General features: G+C 47.3%; 1 protein-coding gene across 1 annotated transcript in view; it reads left to right on the top strand.

Annotated features, from left to right (window-relative positions):
* ACVR1B (activin A receptor type 1B) overlaps nucleotides 1–19,451 on the top strand; it is a 33,559-nt gene extending 14,108 nt beyond the window's left edge. Inside the window, exons 2-9 of the mRNA XM_080662063.1 lie at nucleotides 1,605–1,844; nucleotides 2,627–2,875; nucleotides 5,238–5,468; nucleotides 8,594–8,761; nucleotides 9,806–9,962; nucleotides 10,685–10,809; nucleotides 13,695–13,825; nucleotides 16,338–19,451. Coding sequence (XP_080518189.1) covers nucleotides 1,605–1,844; nucleotides 2,627–2,875; nucleotides 5,238–5,468; nucleotides 8,594–8,761; nucleotides 9,806–9,962; nucleotides 10,685–10,809; nucleotides 13,695–13,825; nucleotides 16,338–16,463 — 1,427 coding nt within the window. The 3' untranslated portion in view covers nucleotides 16,464–19,451. The remainder of the gene's footprint in view (nucleotides 1–1,604; nucleotides 1,845–2,626; nucleotides 2,876–5,237; nucleotides 5,469–8,593; nucleotides 8,762–9,805; nucleotides 9,963–10,684; nucleotides 10,810–13,694; nucleotides 13,826–16,337) is intronic.
* Nucleotides 19,452–23,092: the final 3,641 nt, after the last annotated feature.

Here is a 23,092-nt window from a genome sequence, read left to right as displayed (position 1 = left end):
AGAAAATAACCACAGGCCATGCTGCTGTTCACCTGTCAGTGCTCGCTCTCCCTTGTTTCCGTGGCTGGGGATGGCAAGGGATTGTGTCCCTTATAGAAGCCTGAGAAAGGAGGGGTGTGACACTGAGATATTTAGAATCTGTCTTTGGATTTGAAAGCCAAGAGGTGCCTCCCATTGTATTGGAGAAGGAGACAAAGATAAACTGTTTACAGCCTGAAGGGGTGAGTTACAACAGACTAGGTTTTCATGGGACTGGTCATATGTGTCTCTTCTCTAGGGGCCCTAGTTTGAATACCTTCGCACTCGGTATCCAGATAGTATCCACTTAGTGTCTAGTCTGGGACCTGGGTGGGCCCTACCACCTCCATTCCCTGATGGGCAAGTGCTTCGTTCAGCACTGTGAGTCCCAACCTAAGCATTGTAGTGGCCAAAGCCACACTCCTGCCCCTCCCAAGAGGTCAGGGCTCGGTTAGGCTCATGAGAGACAGTGCTGGGCAGAACCAACTGCTGCTGTCTGTGCTATTCCTGTTAGACAGATAAATTAAGGATTTCAGACTCCAGGGCTGCTGAACTAGCTTTCAGAGGCACAAATTCACTTAAGAGTAATTTCCTGTCAATAGTCTACACTTATGTATACTACACACCCAGCTAAACTCACTAGGCCCAGAGATGATTGCATATACTACCTATTTGTTGGGGGGGGGGGGGGGACATATATTACTCTTTAAAGTGATATCCAGGGTCCTTTCAGAATGGGTTAAACACATTGAGTACTTTTTATGCATTAGCTCATTTAACCCTCACTATAACTTTATGAGGTAGCCACTGATACTATCTTCTTTGGGTATTGTTTTTGCCCCTCATGAGAGAGGTACTTGCCATAGACTAAAGGAAGAGGATGTTGGACAGTCAGGGGAAACTTTTCTTTTTTTTAAATCCTCACCTGAGGATATGTTTATTGATTTGAGAGAGAGAGAGAGAGAGAGAGAGAGAGAGAGAGAGAGAGAGAGAGAGAGAGACATTAATGTGGGAAACATCTATCAGTTGCCTCCTGCAGCACCCTGACCGGGATTGAACCCGCAGCCTTTTGGTGCACAGGACGATGCTCCAACCAGCTGAGCCACCCAGCCAGGATGGCAGGGGAAGCTTTTCAAAGGAAGTGATGTTTAAGCTGAATTTTAAAGGATTTGTAAGAATTAGCCAGGAAAAAGAGCATTGCAGCAAAAGAATATATGAGAGCATGCATACTGACTGCATTCAGGAGGCTAGGCATCTAAATTTAAAGAAAAACGTCTTTCCCAGTCACAAAATTATTTGTATTAAGTCTAAGGCAAAGTTCAGAAGCAGTTTCTCTGTGTCTCAGAGGCATAAAATAGAGCACTTAGAGGAAAGTGGTGGGGCCTAGAAAGTCTTGTTTGTGAGCTGAATAAACAGGTGAAAAGGTTGTGTCTCCATTGATGATATCATCTTTCTGACCCAATCTCTATAAAAGCTCCTTATTTTGGAACATCAAGGATGCTAAGGAATTATATTCTAAGTTTGTGAAAGGACCTCGGATAAGGTCTAATCTTTGATGTCAATGTCTGCTCCCAAATTTCCTGCAGCTCTGCTGTGTACATGCACCAGCTGTCTACAGGCCAACTACACGTGTGAAACCGATGGCGCCTGCATGGTTTCCATTTTCAACCTGGACGGGATGGAGCACCACGTGCGCACCTGCATCCCCAAAGTGGAGCTGGTCCCCGCTGGGAAGCCCTTCTATTGCCTGAGCTCCGAGGACCTGCGTAACACCCACTGCTGCTACACTGACTTCTGCAACAAGATCGACCTGAGGGTGCCCAGTGGTGAGTGGACACCCTTGTTGGACTATTGGCTCATCTTGTCATTTCATCCTTTTCTACGCTTCCCAATCCCTTGGTTTGATGATAGGTAAACTTTTTGAAGTTCCCTAAGGTGACAAGGGATGGGATTGCTCCCACATCAGGTTTGTAGATTAGAGGATGAGGGAGACAGATTGTTGTCAAATTGGTCCCAGAGGTGAAAGCTGCATTTTGGATGGTGGCCAAGTGGCATAGGCAACTGTTGAGGAGTGGGAGAACCAGGCAAGGATGGGGGGGGGGGGGGGAGAAGGGTATGGGACTGATTCTGAAGGAGGCAACCCCAGATCTCATGAAGGGAGCTTTTGGGGTGGGGTGAAGGCAGTAATGGAAAGAGGGGCTACAGTTAGGCAAAGAGGGCAGTGATCAAGGCTGGGAAGTTTTAGATCTCACCCCTCTGCAGGCCTGCCATTCAGAAGGTATCACTGAGGAGATAGAAGAGCAGGAGAGAGACTGGGACAGAGCTTAAAAGAGTTGTAAGTTGAAGAGTAGATCCTGGCATCTGTCTGGGCCACTGAGATGGGAAAAGTACCATAAATTACAAAATGGGTTATGGATTTGACTGCTGCAAAGGGCACTAGAGAGGTTTGCATTTGAGAGCAGGAAGACTGGAGAGGCCAAGCACACCTTGAGCATGTGGGGAGGGAAAGGGCATTTCACTTAGAGGGAGATGTTGGGGATAAATAAGGCCAATGCACTCCCTTGTTTTTACTCTTTGTTCTTTCCCTCTTCTTTCTCACTTGACCCAGGTCACCTCAAGGAGCCTGAGCACCCTTCCATGTGGGGCCCCGTGGAGCTGGTCGGCATCATTGCCGGCCCCGTGTTCCTCCTGTTTCTCATCATCATCATTGTTTTCCTTGTCATTAACTATCATCAGCGTGTCTATCACAACCGCCAGAGGCTGGACATGGAAGATCCCTCGTGTGAGATGTGCCTCTCCAAAGACAAGACGCTCCAAGATCTTGTCTACGATCTCTCCACATCGGGGTCTGGCTCAGGTACTGAGTTCTTCTGCCTTGTGTGTGTTGTTGGCCTTCATCACTGCTTCCCAGCAGAATAGAGCATGTATAAGAAAAGCTGGGCCTTACACTTGTTTCTAGCAGCATTCAGTCTTTTGGTTTCATACTTCCCCTTCTTGTGGAGTCTGACATGTAATAAGATAAGGGGGTCACAGAAAATCTTTCATTCCCTGGGATTCCAAAGGTCAAGTGCAAAACTCTCTCCTCCAGAAACTCTGCCTCTCTCCAAGTTCTGTAACCATACATCTATTAAAATTCATCTGGTTCCACCTGAGCGGCGGAGTGCTCAATTTAAGGGCCCCTTTTGAGAAACAGGAGTGTGCCGCGTTCCTGTGAGGTGGTGACAGCTAATCATTGATCTCTGAGCAACCACAAGGGGAGTTTAAGGACATTGAGTGAAGCTGAAAGCTGGGTTTGGTGAATCATTGACTTGTCCCAGTTGCCCAGGGTTTTTTTCATGCGGTTAAATAAAGGCAGCTTGGGCTTCCGGCAGGCATCAGCTCCATTTCTTGTCCTGCCTGTTGGTAACCGAGTCTTCCTTAGATGAGGGAATTGAGCCAAACACTGGGCCTTGTCGTGAGACCAGGATTGGCAAAAGGGAATTGGATTGGTCGGGTCTCAGGGTATATAGCTCAGCTAGCTATTAGAGATGAGTATGATGGCAAAATAGTCTTTTTATGAAGATAAACAGTTATTTTAGTGATGGTGGTATTCTGTTCTTGTAAAAAAAATCACAAAAATCATTATTGTTGCCATTGTAGCTAAAACATACAGATCATATTTGTGAGAATTTTGTGTTTATGTATTTTTTTTTTGCCACATGACAAGACCGTTCTGTAGGGAAATTATACCATCAGTCATAGCCAGACATTTCTCCTTGAACACAAGGAATACTTTGACATCTCTTGAATTTTAGTGGTTTTTGCCTTTATTAAGCTCTGCAGTAGAGTGTGCCAAAATGATGGATGTATTAAAAGCTGTATACATTTAGGAAGAGAGAAAAATAGATGGCCTGTTCTTTGATGAAGGAGGAAGGGCAGTGGTTAGAACTTCCTGACTGCCTGTGACTTGATTCGCTGCCAGAGGAGGGTAGCTCGGTTTCCAGAGTCTAGCTGAGGCTCTGGAAGGTGCGTGGTGGTTAGTCAGCTGGAGTGGAGTGATTAGTAACCATTTCTCTCTGGATGGTTTAGTCCATTCTTAATTCTGAATATGCAGAGTTTCCAAGATGTTGGAGTTTTAATTCTGTGGATTTAAAGCGAATAAGTCCTTGCTGCTTACGTGACTTTCAGTTCACATGAACAAATACATAAAGAACACCCTCTGGATGATACAGGATGAACCAAGATAAGAAGGAAGCTGAGCCAAAGTTGGATAAGAGATGGAGATGGTTGGGAAAGGTCCTACAGAGGGGGGTGCACTCACAGGGGTCTTTAACACTGAATTTGAAGTTTTAAGAGAAATGAGAGGACAGGGAACATTCCAGGCCAAAGAAAATCTCTTGAGCAAAAGGACAAAAAGGCATGGAAGTTCACTGGGTGTTTAGAGAATGATAGAGAGTCCGGCATGGCGTGGCCACGCTGGGTGTGGGAAAGGGCAGGCTGACCAGGAGGAAAGGACCTTGGGAGCTGTGCTTTTTCTGGCAAGATCAGAGGCATCTACTGAAACGTTAGTCATGATGGTAGGGGTGGATTGGTTAGATAGGGAGACATTGAATGAGTCAAATGAGGCAATAAATGAGTTCTAGAAAGACAATAAAATTAATCTTAGAATAAGTATGGGTAAGTCTCCCATTCTGCATCTGGAGCTCCACCTGTGAGCAGAACTTTGATCGCTAGATCCTTCTATGCCCTGACCACAATTTGGGTTTCATGGGCCACACAGCACTGCCCTCTAGTGGCAAATGAGCAGAGCAGCCAGAAGGTGCTCCCAGTGCTCAAGGCCTCACTTTCATCTTTTCTGCCCTCTTTCCTCTTCATCTACATAAGGTAGATGTGGGTGGATTGGCCCACAGGTGGCTAGTGACAGAGCTGATAAATCTGGTCAGATGTTTATATTAAAATCTGTCATCCACGCTAACTGAGAGGATAAATTGCTTAGATCAGCAACAGCTAATCCTTTGCATTTCCCTTTCTGTATTCACTCTTCTCAGGTGCTGCCTGGCTTAGTCTTCTGGTGGATTACCTGGACATGGTACAGGGGCAGCCACAGCTCTCCATGGCCAGGGCATCAGTGTAGCATGGGGCACGGTGATAAGGACTTTTCCAGTGTGGCAATGAGAGCGGGAGTTACAAAGTTTAGCAAAATTACAGTGTCAGCTTTCTTTCCATCCTTTGGTCCATAGGGTTACCACTTTTTGTCCAGCGCACAGTGGCCAGAACCATCGTTTTACAAGAGATTATTGGCAAGGGCCGGTTTGGAGAAGTGTGGCGCGGCCGCTGGAGGGGTGGTGATGTGGCTGTGAAAATTTTCTCTTCTCGTGAAGAACGGTCTTGGTTCCGGGAAGCAGAGATATACCAGACAGTCATGCTGCGCCACGAGAACATCCTCGGATTTATTGCTGCTGACAATAAAGGTAAAGAAAGGGCTGGGTGTGGAGACAGTGTGTCCTAAAGCCAACCATGGTTCCAGACAGAGGGGTGACTGGGCCAACACAGCTCTGTTTGCCTTCATAGTTATTACCCATAGAGAGAGAAGCTAAATCTATACTACTAATAGAGGACTTCGCAAATTGTCCAGGACACCGTCACAGTAGCGACCGAACAGCAGGCTGCATGGGGCAACCAGGCCAGCTGGGGGGTTAGTGAGGGACGACCAAACGACTGAACAGCAGGCTGCATGGGGCGACCAGGCCGGCAGGGGGGTTAGTGAGGGACGACCAAACGACTGAACAGCAGGCTGCATGGGGCGACCAGGCCGACAGGCAGAGGCAGTTAGGGGTGATCGGGCTGGGAAGGGGGGCAGTTAGGGGCAATCAGGCAGGCAGGCAGGTGAGCAGTTAGGAGCCAGCGGTCTCGGATTGTGAGAGGGATGTCCGACTGCCAGTTTAGGCCTGATCCCCAGGATTGGGCCTAAACCGGCAATCAGACATCCCCTGAGGGGTCCCGGATTGGAGAGGGTGCAGGCTGGGCTGAGGGCATGCACGAATTTTGTGCACCAGGCCTTTAGTAGGGTAATAATTTTCAAACTTTTCTTCTACAAAAAGCTATGTAGAAACCCAGGTTACTTAGCAAGTAAATAAGCAGTTATTAAGCAGGTAAACAGGATAAAGCTCTTGCCCCTCCTGCTCACTTCCCTTCCAAGACATTCTTAAACCTCCTCTCCCCCCCTTCCCCGCCAGGTTAGTCCCTGAGGGGCCCCAGGAAGTTTACCTTGAATATAACTGGAGGGAAGACCTGTGGCCTCAGCTCCTGCCAGGAAAGGATGGCCCCAGAAAAGCACGTCGTCCACATTCTGTGACACCCCAGCAGCAGGCACAGTTTAGCAGTGGAGCAGGTGCAGCAAAGCAGTGACCTGCTTGCCCCCAAAGTGCTACCTCGTGGCTTTCAGACTCAGCTTTGGGTCCACTTATTTCTGAGGTCCCTTATTTCCTCCTCCTCCTCGCTCCTGTTTTTGCTTTTGTTTTTGAGTCTCTCTTGTGCGACCAAGCACGTTGTCATTTTTGAGGACCTCATTCACTACAAAAGGATAAAGTAATGGTTAATTATAAGATGTGATCAAGTAACGTGCTGTTCTAGTGAGAACAGTCGGGGGTGAGAAGCGAGTCCGGGAGGGCATACCTGAGCTTGATTGAGGCGAAGGTGGCAGGAGCTGGTCAGAAAGCAAAACCAATGGAAGGTTCATTCCAGACAGGTGAGCAGAGGTGAAGTGTGTTTGGGAACCTGCAGGTAACTTGGGATGGCTATGTTACAGCAGAAGACGTGGTGAAGTCCCGGAGGACAGATTGTGAGGGCCTTTTTGAGAGGAGTGTATTTTTTTTATGAGATAGTGGGTGGTTACTGAAATTTCATTCATTAATTCAGTAACATCTATTGACAACTATGGGCAGGACCTCTGCCAGCTGCTTAGATCATCGCACCTAAGAACAAGGCACAGTCCCCGCCCTCACAGCCCCAGGAAGAGGGGACGGCAGACACATGGGGAGGTAGTCCGTCCACTTGGAGTCAAAGACCATGAGGCAATGGGCTTTACCGTTTTGGAATCTCCTGGCAGTTGTGACACAGTTTGCTCCCAGGGCACAGCGATTTTTAGAAGTTAGTGTCTACAAAGCCTACGGAAGATGCTAAGTATTTATGTTTCCTTCCTAAAACAGCAGCAGGCTGCTCATTCCTCACATTGCTGTGGGGGTTGGTAGTAATCCCAGCCGAAGAGTCTTGGACTCATACACAAGGGAAGAAGCAGAAGAGAATTTTTTACTCCTGAATAAAACAACATCACCTTGGAATAAAAGTTAAATCTTACATATATTTTAAAGGATCAAAAGATGTCTTCCCTTTTGACTTATTGGCAGGGTCTTCAAGACTTGGGGACTGGTTGGCGTGTAAGAGGGTGTGTTGAGTGGACCCCTGTTCAGAGAAGCCAAGACTAGTGCTTTTCAGAAGCCACTCCCTTGATTGATCTGGCAGCTGTGTGAGTCGGGCCTGGCTGTCAAAGCCACATAGGACCAGAGGAAGGGAAAATGGGACTCCTCTGACTTGCCTTTTAACACGATATGTAGTAACAGTGTAGGGTCCTGAAACCAGCACCGGCCTGGAATTTAGAAGATCTCAATCCAGTTTCCGATTTTCCTATTGACTACAGCATAACCCAATTAGATTGACAGCTTTTGGTTTTACTTTTTCTCCCCCTCCTCCTCCCCATGCACACCCCCACCCCCACAATGTATGAGTGTGTGCTATGCACCTTCCATTGCTCTTCTGAGGGCAAGATGACCTCTCTGGAATACTTGGACCTGTGTTCATCATGCCCTGAAAAGTGTTTTTTTGGCCTGAGATACAATAATGCACAAAGGAGCCCTTTCCTACTCAGAGCTCATAACCTGGAAAGAGCAATGGATTTAGGAAAGAAATGCTACAAATGAGACAGGTGCTGGGCTGGGCTCAAAGGGTCTTGGAGACTGGGGGTGGGGCAAGGGGGATAATGGTGATTTAAGGAGACTTGAACACACAATACAATATACCAGATGATGTATTATAGAACTGCACACCTGAAACCGATATAATTTTATTAACCCGTGTTACCACAATAAATTTCATTTTTGAAAAAGGGTCTTGCCGCAGAGAGGGCCTGCGAAGCCTCCGTCTATGGCGTTGGTGGACGCAGCCAGTCGTGGTTGCTAACGTAGATGAGCGGTCTCCTCAGGATCAAAAGCAGCGTTACTCTCTCTAGGCGTACGCTTCCTCTTCTGGAGACCTCTCACTTAAAATTTGGGGTTACAGTGGGATGCTGTCCAGAACCCTACAGGCACCTACGAGAAATAAGGGAGCAGGTCTAAGAAAGAAATGCTGTTCTCCTGTCCTCCCTGGAGCCCGAAACTGGTAGACACCTGCAGATGAAACGGGCGCAGAGGGGGCCTCGGAGGTGTGGAGGCCAGAGGCGGGAGTTCAGGAGCAGCTGGAGTCCATGGGGTACACTTCTTCCTTTCCTGCTTTAACCTCTGTGGTTGTGCCTTTTGTGGAACTCTTCTGTGGTTCTCTGCAGATAATGGCACCTGGACACAGCTGTGGCTCGTCTCGGACTACCATGAGCACGGCTCCCTGTTCGATTATCTTAACCGGTACACAGTGACCATCGAGGGGATGATCAAGCTGGCCTTGTCTGCTGCCAGTGGGCTGGCACACCTGCACATGGAGATCGTGGGCACCCAAGGTGCGTGGACCCAGCCGAGGGGCAGTGATGCTGGGTTGACTGTAAAAGCTTGTACCATCCTGATTTGGTCCCCAGACACCTTTTTACTGAGAAAGTTGGAGCTGGACCTCAGGAACTATCGTCTGATCTAAAGGAGAGAGGTTTGGGCTTGACTTGAGTGAGAACAAGAGGATCTCCAGGCTTCTTCCCGCCTGCCTCCAGCACTCCCACAGAGGCTCCCGTGGGAAAGGGCGGGTATTGGCCACTCCTTGGCCTGGCATCGTTGTTGGTTGGTGAGCTAGTGTTCACTGAGTAATCATCGCAGAAGTCACAATGCACAGGAACTAAGAGGATTCAACAGACTCTTGTGACGGGAGCATCAGTTTAGTAATTCCACACATTCACTGTTGGGGGCAGCTGGCTGAAAGACTGCCTGGTGGTTAGACCCTGGGCTTCCCTGGACTAGGAAGGTTTTTCTGGAGGCAGAAGACCTTGACCATCCTGCTTGTTGACTGTAATGTCAGCTCTTTAGGAAACCCTGGATCTTGTCACGCTGGCAGGGTGTGTTCCTTGATGCCTCGTTGACCAGGGCAACAGCACTTGCTGGCCATGACAGAAAACCAGCCATTAAAAGTTTGGTCCTGTTCTTAGCCTCTGTTGGGTATCAGCAGTCCTTATTAATTGGTTGGTGATTTTGTTTGATTCTAAGACCTAGCCAACACAGCAATTTTTCTTTGAATTCCTCAGCACTTCAATACTGGAGCGTGTTCAGGGAAGGCGAGTAGTAGCAGTAGTCATAGTAATAGCATCTAATATACATGCCCTTCTGAGCTCATCACTTACCTACATTAACGCATTACTCCTCACAACATTTCCGTGAAGTCAGTCCTGGGGTTAGTCTTTACAGTTGGGTTAAGTCGCTTTTCCAGGGTTACTGGGTTAGTGGGAGGCAAAGCCAGTACTCGAACTCATGCGACCTTCTTAACATTCAGTCTGGCTGTAGACTCTTGCTTGTAACATTTTTACTACCTTTCTTTAAAGGTCCCTGTTTTTTTCCTCTGCCAGGGAAACCTGGGATTGCTCATCGAGACTTAAAGTCGAAGAACATCCTAGTGAAGAAAAATGGCATGTGCGCCATTGCAGACCTGGGCCTGGCCGTCCGTCATGATGCAGTCACTGACACCATTGACATTGCCCCAAATCAGAGGGTGGGAACCAAACGGTAGGAAGGCCCTGGGCCTCTGCCTTTGCCCTCTGCCCCTCCTGCGTGGTCCATGTGTGCCCTTCCTCATTGTGCAGGAGGAAGTAAGAGAGGGTCTGCTTATCGATTGAATCTCAGGGAACTTCACTAAGTTGTTTTGCTGCTTTTCCCTCCCCTTTGACCTGAATAAATGAATGACCCAGGATCCAAATTGTGAGGCCTGAGGTGACCCCCTAATTTGCCTTACTGTGTGTGTGTGTGTGTGTGTGTGTGTGTGTGTAGTAGTAGTAGTATTAATTAGCTGAGAGGGACTTTGATGACTATCTAGAATAATTTTCACATTATCTGCAACCAGGTAAGATAAAGAAGTACAGAATGAAATTTAAGCTCAATCCATCACTGTGGCTACATTTAATAAAGTCCAAGACCCCAGTAGCAACTAGATATTATATATTGTTAATGCCCTGTGACCCACAGTACAAATACCTCTGCCAAGAAATCAAAACATGCTAAAAATAAATCTTGATGTTAAAAAGCAGAGGTACAAGTAAGAGTAGCCTATGCTACTTCCCAAAGCTATGCTGAAGAATTTAGATTCGAATCCAAAACATGGGAGTTTGCAATAAAAACATTGATCAGTTCCTTGTCCCCAAGGGGCTTTTCTGGGCCTCGAGTCAGTGCTTCGATTGAAGGAGAGACGTCATCTTTTCCTGTGCATGATCCTGTTTCCTTTGCTGTTGCAGATACATGGCCCCTGAAGTGCTTGATGAAACCATTAACATGAAGCACTTTGACTCCTTTAAATGTGCTGACATCTATGCCCTCGGGCTCGTATATTGGGAGATTGCTCGAAGATGCAATTCTGGAGGTACTTTTCTCTTCTGCCTTTTCTTGCTCCTGCCTCCCAGTCTAGGATGCTGATCACCTGAGGATGCTGGCGTTCTACTGCCTCCTTTCTTTTTACAGCCTGTCGGATGCCTAGTGACAGACGACATCAATCACAGCGTTCTCATCAAATATGAGGGAACCTTGGAGGTAGCTGTGCTAAGGGTGTGTTTACTCTTTGGAACAGCTTCCAAAATTTACATTGTGGTAAACATTCTGGAGGCCTATTTGGCTTTTTAAAAATTTTAAACAAATTGTTCTTACTGGTCCTGGAGCTTGCGAAAGGCCTGGGCAGGAATAGCATGGACTACTGCAGGGGTCTCCTTTATACAGGAGGCATTGTATGCCAACACACTGGCTCTCAAGCTGCGCTCCTGGGGAACATGGGTTTCATTGACAAATTAATAGTGGTAATTTCTCAATTTGTAGGACAAACTTAACCAGTGTGTAGAGTTTTCTCAAAATGAGTTTTTCTCTTGTACTTTTTCTTAAACCTTTGGAATTTGCAACTGCTCACTCATGTCAGAATCGAGTAAAAGGTAGTGTCAGGTTTAGCTGCAAACATTTTTGTCATCAGCTTCGTACATCAGTATTTTACAATGACTTTTAAGTATGCTGCTCTCAAGTTCAAGAACCGCTAGAGCCCTGCCCTCAGCCATTTATCTCTAAGAAATTCCAGTAGGGAATGAAATGAAATGAATTAAAAAGAACTGGTGAGTCTTCCAGCTAGACCCCTTTCTGTGTTACTGTCTTTTTATGTCTATAATATTTTTGGTAAGATCCAAATTATGGAGAAGGCACCCAGGTATTCATAGAATTGTACTTCTAAAATTTTGATCCTTATATACAGAAAACAGATTAATAAAATCTGGTCACACAGATCTTAAACTGAGTAACTTAATTTGTTCTTCCTCATACCATCCAGAAATTGGGGCTAAGTGTATAATAATAATAATGCTAACATTTACCCCTTTTTATGTATAAATTAGTTTAATCTTTACTATAAACCTGTAAAGTGGGTACTAATATTGTCACCATTTTGCAGATGAATAAAATGAGTCATAGATTAGCTAATTTGCCCAAGATCATATGGCTGATAAACTAGGATTCAACCTGTGGTAAATTGAGGTCAGAGCTCAAGCTCTTAACTACCCCTGAGATAACTACCAAGTCAACTCTATTGCTTTTTTTTTTTATTATTATTTCAGAGAGGAAGGGAGAAGGGGAGAGAGAGAGAGAGAACCATCAATGATGAGAATCATTGATCAGTTGCCTCCTGCACACTCCACACTAGGGACTGAGCTCACAACTGGGGCATATGCCCTTTACTGGGAATCCAACTTCGACCTCCTGATTCATAGGTTGAGCTCAACCACTGAGCAACACTGGCCGGGCGGGACTCTATTTAAAAGTCTCCTGTAAGCTCCCGATAGCAGAATTTTTCCTAGGAAAAGGCATGAGAAAGTTACATTGGATTTTTAAAAAATATATTTTTATTGATTTCAGAGAGGAAGGGAGGGGGAGAGAGAGATCAATGATGAGAGAGAATCATTGATCGGCTGCCTCCAGCATGCCCCCCACTGGGGATTGAGCCTGGGATCCTTCAGTTCGCAGGCTCACGTTCTATCCACTGAGCCAAACTGGTTAGGGCACATTGGATTTTTTTAAATTAATTTTTTATTATGGAAAATATTTCAGTATGTAGCTCTGACTTCCAAAAATAATACTCATCACACTTTTTTAAATGAACATTAATTCTTAATATCATTTACATCAGTCAGTCTTGCGATTTCCCCAATTTTCTCCTGAACAGTTAGTTCAGAATTAGGGTTAATGTTCATATGTTGTAGTTGAATGATGCATTGCTTAAGTCTCTTATAATCTACTAGAGGCCCAGTGCACGAATTCGTGCACGGGTGGGGTCTGGCCAGCCTGCCCAATGGGGGGGCGATTGGGGGCTGGGCTGGCCAGGGGGAGGGGCCGCAGGAGTTTGGCCAGCCAGCCCCGCCCCCTATCAGGGTGGGGGTGCCGATCGGGGCCCTGATCAGGCCAGTTGGCTGCCGCAGTGCACGTCATAGTGAGCAGTCCTCCTAGTTCCAGTCATTCTGTTGTTCCGGTTGCTTGACTTTTATATATATAGATAGGTTTCACCTCCATTTTTCCCCCATGGTTTTTTTTAATTGGAGGATCCAGTCATTTGTCCTATAAATTTTCCTGTTTGTCTCTTCATGGAGTTCATATGTTCCTGTGAATTTTCTGTGATAGTTACATTTAATGACTACAATCAGATTTTTTTCCCCAAAAGTTCTTCTGTTACAAGGCACATAGTGCTGGTAACTCTTTCTGTGATGTTAACAGCCATTGATGATCATAACAAGGTGTCTAGTTTGAAAAGGAAAGGCAGGAAAAATACTTGATTTCCATTTATCAAAATAACAAGTTTGTTACTTATCGTCTTACAAAGGTGACCATGATTTTGAGGGTTTTGTTGTTTCGTATAAGTATGAATTGGAAGACTTTTTTTTTTGAATTGGTGGATTTTAAATATTTGTCTCCATTAAAGTTATTAATCTTACTGTTGCATAAATGTTCTCATCTTTGACTAGTTGGGAGCTTTTCAAGTTGGTGCCTGTGAACTTGACCTCAGTAGTCTCTGATAGTGTTCTTGCTTTTTGGTATGAAAGAGATGTTTCTGGCTAATCGTCTGTACCTCTTGTCCCATCCCTAGATCCACCGAGCTCTCCACGGAGCCCATTCCCTCCTAGTGGGACGTGGTGTTTGCAGGCCACAGTGTGCTTGTTCTCATTGGAGTTTGAGTCATCTCTTCCTTCTGTTGGTAACTCAGGTGGACATTTTCTTTTCTTCCAGGAGTCCATGAAGAATATCAGCTGCCATATTATGACTTAGTGCCCTCTGACCCTTCCATTGAGGAAATGCGCAAGGTCGTATGCGACCAGAAGCTGCGTCCCAACATCCCCAACTGGTGGCAGAGTTATGAGGTAGGAAGTTCCCCTACCTCCTGCTGCTTTTCCGTCTGCGTGGTTTTTCTACCTTACATGACAGTGGGTCCAACCCCTGAGTGTGTCTGTTACGATATACCACTGTGCTATTATATACTAAGCCCTGAGAGGCCGCAGTCCCTTGTCCTGGGCACTGTAGGGTCCCCTTTGGAATCCACAGCCTAGTAGAAGAAATTGGCCCTGGGGACACAGATGAGATAGGTGGTCAACAGGAGACAGAAACAAAAGCCTAGTGGGAGCTGTTAGACCTGTCTAACTGGAAAGGTGACTTAGTGAGTCCATGTCTGTGAGGGAGGTGGCCTTTCTAACAATTCAGAAGAAGGGAGGAGGATGTGGAGAATTTGAATTTGGGGGAGATGGCAGATGAAGTTAAGAGGGAACAACATGCCTGACTGGTGTAGCTCAATAGTTGAACATCAGCCTGTGAACCAGGAGGTCATGGTTTGATTCTGGGTCAAGGCACATGCCCGGGTTGCAGGCTGGATCCCCAGTATGGGGCGTGCAGGAGGCAACTGATCAATGATTCTCATCATTTATGTTTCTCTCTCTCTTCCTCTCTGAAATCAATAAAAATATATTTTTTTTTAAAAAGAGGAAACGTTTTGTGGAAAGAATTGAAATGACAAATTTATTATACACATTCCTAATAAACATGGAGTTCTGGGTCTTAGAGTCTTCAGGGGGAGCGGGTTTGCCTAGCTAAGTGCACTTGGGCCTCTTTTTCCCTCATAGCTCTGCTTTTTTTATTTTATTTTTTTATTTCAGAGAGGAAGGGAGAGGGAGAGAGAGAAAAACATCAATGAGAGAGAATCATCGATTGGCTGCCTTCTGCACAGCCTCACTGGGGATCTAGCCTGTAACCCAGGCATGGGCCCTGACCCAGAATGGAGCGGTGACCTTTAAGTTCATAGGTGGCTGGCTGCTCAACTACTGGCAGGCAGCTCTGCTTTTTAGGAATATAACCGCTAGAGGGCGCTTCTGCATTGACCAAAAAATTACTAGTAGTTCACATTTTAGGTGATGTCCTCTCATTACATAATACAGCAACATTTTCCAAATGTTCCTTGGAACCCCTGATTTGGTTTACTTCAGAGGATGAGTCTGAGGCTGGAAGAGTTGCTTTTACTGCCCTGCCCCACCCTCTGTTCAGTCACCACTGTTTGTATTGTTGGAACACTACTCAGGAAAGTGGGGAAAAAAATTGTTTTCCTCTCTGAAAATTCCACTGCTAAAAGGAATTTTGAAAAATAGTGGCCTAGAGCAGCAATCGAGGAACTTTGTAGCCCTCAATAACCAGTAGCGGTCCTTAGGTGACCTTCCATGTCACCTTTTGGCCTGACTGTAGTGGTCACCTGGGTCATCTTGGCAACGACAGTGTAGCTTTCTGCCTCTGACAAGATTGCTTTCAGGGATAGTTTCCACCAGGACCTCACTAATTATTCTTTTAGAAAGTAGCATATGGCCCTGACTGGTTTGGCTCAGTGGATAGAGCATCAACCTGTGGACTGAAGGGTCCGGGGTTCGATTTTGGTCAAGGGCATGTACCTTGGTTGCAAGCTCGATCCCTGGTCCCCGGCCCTGGTCAGAGCATGTGGAGGAGGCAACCAATTGATGTGTCTTTCTCACATCGATGCTTTCTCTGTCTCTGTCTCTTCCCCTCCCTTCCACTATCTCTAAAAAAACAACCAATGGAAAAAGTATCACTCGGGTGAAGATGGACAAACAAGCAAACAAAAGTGGCAGATGAGCCCTGGCCAGGTAGCTCATTTGGTTAGAGCATTGTCCTGATATGCCAAAATTGTGGGTTTGATTTCTGGTCAGAGCACGTACAAAAAAGCAACCAGCCTGGCCGGGTGGCTCAGTGGATGAGCATCAACCTATTAAACCAGGAGTTCAATTCCCGGTCAGGGTATATGCCTGAGTTGCGGGCTCAATCCCCAGGGTGGGGCAGCCAGTCAATGATTCTCTCTCATCATTGATGTTTCTATCTCTCTCTCTCCGTTCCTCTCTGAAATCAATAAAAATTATTTAAAGAAAAATTAAAAATGCAACCAGTGAATGCATAAATAAGTGAAACAACAAATCAATTTCTCTGTCTCTCCCTCCCTTCTTTCCTCTCTCTAAAGCCAATAAAAATTTTTTAAGTAAAAATAGAACAATAATCATGAAAATGGATTCTCAAACCTGATAGAAATGATTGTCAGACCACAGGCTGTTGTGGGTGTTTCTTTCCAGATTGCGCAGATGACGGGGAGCGGCTCGCTGTGCTTGCAGAGAGCTCCCTCTCCTGCTGAAGCTTTCTCCTTGTGCCTGCACAGTGTCCCCTAAGGAAGGGCGAGCCCCGGGGACAGGGAAGCTTGCAAAGTGTTTCCCTAGGTTCAGAGGGGGAGAGGAGATCCTGGCAGACTTTCACTGAGAAATGAGGGGCCTGGGAACCAGGAAGGCTCCCGCTGGGCCAGGGTCACATTGATGCCTCTGGGTCTCTGTGCAGGCGTTACGAGTGATGGGGAAGATGATGCGAGAGTGCTGGTATGCCAACGGCGCAGCCCGCCTGACTGCTCTGCGCATTAAGAAGACCCTCTCCCAGCTCAGCGTGCAGGAAGATGTGAAGATCTAACCCTGCTTCCCTCCCCTACATGCAACCGGGGCAGTGAGGACTACACGGAGCTGCCATGTCAAGTGTACGATGGAGGCCTACCTCTCGTTTCTGCCCAGCCCTCTGGCCAGAAGCCCTGGTCCGAAAGAGGGACAGAGCCCGGGAGACCCACTCACTCCCATGTTGGGTTTGAGACACAGATACCTTTTATACTTACCTCCTAGTGGCATGGAGATTCTGAGCGAATGGTGTGAGAACTCAGTGCCACAACTCAAACGGGTTGTAGTGGGAAGTCCCGCCCAACCCGGTGCACCTGGGGTATATCCAGGAGTGGTGACAGCGGCCTGGAGGGCCCAGGTGAAGCTGCGTGCTAAGCAGCACTGAGATTTTCCTCCAGGGACCAGCCCCAGCACCGAGGTGGCCCAGAGGAACCCGAAGCGCAGCCCCTCTGGCAGGCAGTTCTGTGCCCCGTGCTCCACCTTCGCACGGACATCGGCAGGGGCTGCCAGCGGAGACGGAATCCGCTCCTGTCTGTCCAGCCAGGTGTGCATGTGCTGAGGTGCGTCTCCTGTTGTGCCTGGTCCGTGCCATGCCCGTGTGTGTGTGTGTGTGTGTGTGTGTGTGTGTATGTACGTACACGTGTGTGTCTGTAGGTGTGTACTTCCCTGCTTGAGCTTTCTGTGCATGTGCAGGTCAGGGGTGTGTTCTTCATACCGTCTTCGTGCTGGTGCCTCTGTTCAGTAGTGAGCAGCGTCTCGTTTCCTGGTGCCCTGCCCAGAGGTCTCCTCCCTGCCCCTGCCCCTGCCCCTGCCCCTGCCCCAGCCCCAGAGCTCTGAGCCACGGTACCTCCTTTCCCACAGGCCACTCTGCCCACCCTGTGTGAGCACCGCTCTCCATTTCAGACTGGAACCAAAGCTGGCCCAGTTGTCCATGGCAGGCGAGGCTTTTGGGTCCAAATGTGAGGGAGGGGTGAGTGGACAGGGAAAGCATCTTGGTGTGTCTTGGGTGTGTGGTCAGCTGCCACCGTGGGAAATGAGCCAGCCCAGGGCATGGTCCTCAGCAGCATCGAGGAAGGCCCAAGGCGTTTGGAGCCCAGATCTTGGGACTCGGATTAGAATGTCACATCTGTCTTTCCTGTCCCAGAGTCTGGAAACAGCCGTGTATATTTTTGGTGGTGGTGGGTTTAGTGGGGGGAGGGAGAGGGGGCAAGGAGTGGGGAGGGCGTGGGGGTGGGAGGGAGGCATCTGCATGGGTCTTTTACTGGATTATCTGATCATGGTGGAGGGAAGGTAGGAGGCTTGTACCCACTTCAGGGGCCCTACTAAAGGGAACAGCCTGAGCCGAATCATATTTAACCTGAATGTAGTATTTAACGATGTCTAGAAGCACGGTTGTGGGTGGTGGTTTGGTCACCATATCTTAGGTATATAATAACTTTGAAGCCATAACTTTTAACTGGAGTGGATTTTTTGTTGTTTGTTTTTTTTAATTTTATTGGGAGGGTCTAGATTTTAACTTTTTTTAATATTATTAAGTTTTTATAAAAGAAAAATCATCTCTATGTGATGATTACCTCTCAATTTATTTGTTTTTAAAGAAATCCCTACAAAAACAACCACAAAAAAAAAAAAAAAGCTTCAATCAAGCGCACATAGCTCAATCACACTGGAAATGTCTGTCCTTGTCCTGAGCCTGTCCCCACTCCACGGAGAGACCCGTCCTGCCCTGGGGTCAGTCTCTTCCTTCTGCCCACCCCACCCCAGTTCCATGGTTTGGGGCCAGGGCCCTGCCTTTCGTGCATTGTCCAGCTGGTTGCACCTTCTCCTCCAGGCATTTGCTCAGCTAATGTTGGGTGCCTGTTGGGTGCCAGGCACTGTGCTCGGTGCTGGGAATACGGCTGTGAACAAGACAGGCTTGGGTCCTCCTCTTGGAGCGCTGAGGAAGGACCTGATCCAAGTTAGTGGGTGCCTGTTTTGAGACCAGAAGTTTTGTACAGTAGTTGGTTCTGAGAGCCTTTGCACCTGGAATGTTTGCTCTCATAGAAGAAGACCACTGAGGAGCAAGGATGCCTCCCACGCCAAAGAGACCAGTGGTGGGCACGAGAGCCCAGTCACTGCATTCCTCCTGAGCTTCCTTCCTGCCCCAGGGGAGATGGTATGGATCCAGCTTCACAGCAGCCCTGCCTCCAGCCCAGCGATTCTCTGCCAAAGCTTGTGGAGGAGGGGGGAGCCCTCTCCCTGCTTATGTGTCTCCCGGATGCCCCTGGCCTTTCTATTTATTTTCCTGATGTATTGCCTCTTTCCTTGCATTAAAGGAGATTTCCCCCTAACTGTTTGGGCCAATTTACTGGCTATTGACTAATTTCCCTAGAATACCAATTGTGTCATCAGGGGACTTCCTTTCCTCACCTCTGCTGGCCCCTCGCCCCTCTGCCCTGCAGAACCTGGCGGGTTCTAAGTGATAACGGGATTAGACTCCTGTGCCCGTCACAACCAGCCTCTGGGATCTGCCAACACTCCTCAACCCAGGGACTCCCAAGCCACTAGCCTACTCCCTAGGTGGCCCTTCGTCCTCACCACACACGTCCAGCTCCTCCACCCTGAGGAAGACTGAGCAGTTTTTGGGAAGCTCCCATCCTCACCGTCGCCACTCTTAGCCATAAGCATTAGGAGTTTAGAGAGTCAGGGAGAAACTACAGCCTGAAGCCGTGGTGTTTGGCCCCCTGAGGCTCACCCTGACCCTTAGGGCCACCTGCACCTCTGGATTCTGGATTCACAGACCAAGACCAAGCCCGTTCTTTTGTTGCCATCAAGGCCCCCGAACGGCATTCTCGGTACTTCTGTTTGTTTTTGTACATTTTATTAGAAAGGACTGTAAAATAGCCACTTAGACACTTTACCTCTTCAGTATGCAAATGTAAATAAGTTGTAATATAGGAAATCTTTTGTTTTAATATAAGAATGAGCCTGTCCAATTTCTGCTGTACATTATTAAAGTTTTATTCACAGAGCTGTTCTGGTGCCATCTGTATTTTTTTTTAATACATCCTTATTGATTTCAGAGAGGAAGAGAGAGAGAAACATGATAGAATCATTAACTGGCTGCCTCCCGCACACCCCCCACTGGTGATCGAGCCTGCAACCCAGGCATGTGCCCTTGGCTGGAATTGAACCTGGGACCTTCAGTCCGCAGGCTGAAGCTCCATCCACTGAGCCAAACCGGCTAGGCTAGGGCCTGGTGCCATCTGTTTTCCATCTGTGGGTTGCTCCTAGCTGTTGTCAGGGGAGTGGGCCTGGGCAGATGTTCTCAGGTAGCGTTTCTCCCCCACTGGGCTGGGCAGCAGGTCACAGAGAGGAGCTGACCCGGCCCTGTCGGGGCTCCTGAGACTGTCCTCTGTTCCGTGGAGGGAGAAGGCCTGGCACGTGAGAGGGAGTGGGACACTAAACACCTTTTCCTGGGCTTTGTATTTTAGTCTTGTAGCATTTTCCTTTTTAGACAAAAGAGGGTCTTGATCCTGCTTAGTTGCAAACCACGTAGTCTCAAAGACAGCCTACGAGCTCTCCTCAGTTTCTGCTTCCCCTCCTAAAGTGGAGTATAAATGTGAATTTGGGGCTTTGAGATGTGAGTCTCCAGTGGTTCTGGCATTTTCAGTGTGTGGGTGGCTGAGGGAACCTAGGATAAAAGTCCTAGAATCAGAATTTCATGTTTAGGTGGGACCCTAGAGGTACCCTAGTCTACCACCCATTGGGCACTTGCCTCCTGACAGCATCCCGCCACGTGGTTGTGGGCCACGTGATTTTGAACCTCCTGCTGTAACACGGGATCACAACTTGCACGTCTGCTGTGGAGAACGTTCTTCCTCATGTAGAACCGGGCAACCTCCGTGTGACTTCCATCCACAGGCGCTTCAGAGCAGCTTTCTCTCTTGCATATAAGGCCCTTAAAATACTTGAAGGCAGCTGTCATGTTACCATGAATCGGGCAAAGCTTCGAGTTTCTTCAGTTAATATTAGCAGATACTTACGTGTGCTGAGCAATGCACCCAAATTTGCTTTTATGTATTTAATTGCTTTAATCCTAAAAGCGTGTGAGGCGGGCATTATTGTCCTCTCTTTATGGGTTAGGAAACGGGGTTAGAGAACTCAAGTAAATGGCCAGTAAATCAGGTAAGTATAGCTCACAGGCTGGGAAAGACCTTGGCTTTAGGATGTGGGACCGCAGACTGCAGCCCGTTAGCCTTTGCACCGTCCGGCCTCCATGGTCCACGGTTCTTCCCCAGGCCAGCTGCTCTCCGCGGAGCCAGCTAGAGCCCGGGCCAGGAAGGACACGTAACATTTCACCTAGGCATTAACGGGCAGCACAGACTAGAACAGGAGCCCCAGACTGTGCTTGACACCAGCAGGTCACATCCCATGGCTGCATCTCATGTCCTGGGTTGAGTAAAATCCAGCCACCTGGATGAGGACAAATATGTAATACCTTAATCAATAAATCAAAATAAAAAAAATCCAGCCACCTTCTCCTTCACCTGTATAGGGGAAGTTGAACACAGGTGCAGGATCGCATATGTTTAACCTGTTAAGTTTTACCATAGAACCTGCCCTTTGCTCCAGCATCCAGCCTGTCGATATTTTAAAATTCTGATGGTTTGCCCAGACTTTTTCCTTGTTTTCCCATCTGAGACTGTGGGGCTGGAGAAAGTCAAGTAACTTAATTTTAGAAGTTGGCTTTAAGTCTGGCATCTATCCCCATTACCCAGGTTAGCTGCTAATTAAATGCTCCTGGCCACAATTCTTTGACGCACAAAGAAAACAGCAGAAGCCCAGGTAGCTTGCTGAAGTGGCCAAGTATTAGGGCCGCTGCATCTCTTTGACCTGTCTGTCGGAAGGAAAGGTGAAGTGGCTTGTAGCTAATCTCAACCCAGTTCAAAAGACAGTCACCTTGCAGGCATGGACCTACAATTCACATGACTAGGCTATGGATTGCAGGTTCAACTTCATTCTGGAAATCAGAATGCCAACCATTCTGGTACCTCTTCATGGGCCCTTGGAGGTTACTAACAGGGTTTCACCTTTGTAAGGCCCAGTACAGGAGACCTGAATTCATTTGGTGTATCACTTGGGTTTTCGTTACACACATTTTACATTTCTGCTTCCTCCTTCCCCCTAGGCCATGTCTTCTGATCTTTGCAATCTGGAAAACATGATTGCTAAAAACAACCAAAACAAAATAAGGAGTAGAGTCGGAGCCTTCAAGAGACACTCAGGAACAGAGAGGGATGCAGAATGAAGGTGGTGGGAGGGGAGGAAGCTTTGGATCCAGCCACAAATGCTGTATTAGGGTTCCCCAGAGAAAGAGAAGCAGTAAGGTGGATGGATGGATAGATAGATAGATAGATGATAGATAGATAGATAGATAGATAGATAGATAGATAGATAATTTTAAGGAATTGATTCATGGTTGTGGGGGCTGGCAAGTCTGAAATGAGGCCAACAAGCTAGAGAGCCAGGGAAGAATTGATGATGCAGTCTTGTGTCTGAAGGCAGCCTGGAGGCAGAATTCGTTTTTCCTCAGGGACCTCAGTGTTTTAAGGCTTTCAGCTGAGTGATGAGGCCCAACCACATTTACAAGGCAATTTGCTTTACTGAAATTCTACAGATTTAAAGGTTAATCATATCTAAAACATGCCTTCACAGCAATGTCTAAGCTGGTGTTTGACCAAGCATACCCAACGGAAAGTTGACAGGCACCCCATGGTCAGACAGGATGGCATAAGGAATATGGCAGAGAGCCCTGGGTCTGTCTGGGAATGCTCTTTGGAAGCCAAGGATGGGGCTAATGGGTAGGAAGGTTTAAGGAACAATTAATGAATATTAATAATAAATAGATTGTTATTAAATAAGCATTTGTTGAGCAACCGTAGTGTGTAAAGCACAAGGCAGAATGAACAGTCTGACCCCTTCTCTTCACCACAGAGAGAGGATCTGTAGGGAGAGAACGATGAAGCAGATTTTGGCAAGTCCTGTAGCAATACATACCGAGTGATGGAAGCGCAGATGCCTTGCCTAGGGAACTTCAGGACTGCCCTCCAGGGCCCCTCACTGGTGGAACAGACTAGTAAATAGATAACTACAATGAACTGAGATAAGTGCTATGATAAGGGCAGACACCGAATGCTCTGGGAACACAGGACAAACAAGAGGTTGGGGTCAAGAGAGGTGACATCTCATCTATTTTGGAGCAGACATTGGCCTGCTAATTGAAGAGAGGAGGGAGTTTTAGTCAAAACGAGTGTGTCACCAAGAACCACATATGTCAGTACTGCTAGTGCAAGGGAGCCTGGGCTGCAATGGAGCTTTCACGTGCTGAAAACAGAATTCATTCTGGGGCCACCAATGCCATCACTTCCCCTGTGACAGGTACCCCAGAAGGTGCTAATCTATCAGTAATTTTTTTTCCTCTTGAGTCTAGACTTGGTCTCCAAATTTTTCTCAACAGCATGCTTATGTGGAGTTGTCCCATAAAGCCTCTCTGTCATTCCTGATGTAGGGAATGGGCACTTTAAAGCAAGGCTTTATGCAAGGGCGTGATGTGACCCTATAAGTGTTTGGGGACAATCACAGCACTGGCTCCAGGAAGCAATTGCAGTG

This window comes from Plecotus auritus (assembly GCF_963455305.1).
Source record: "Plecotus auritus genome assembly, chromosome: 3".
Taxonomy (NCBI): Eukaryota; Metazoa; Chordata; class Mammalia; order Chiroptera; family Vespertilionidae; genus Plecotus; species Plecotus auritus.
Note: the sequence above shows the minus strand (reverse complement) of the source record. Positions and strands in the feature narration are given on the sequence as shown.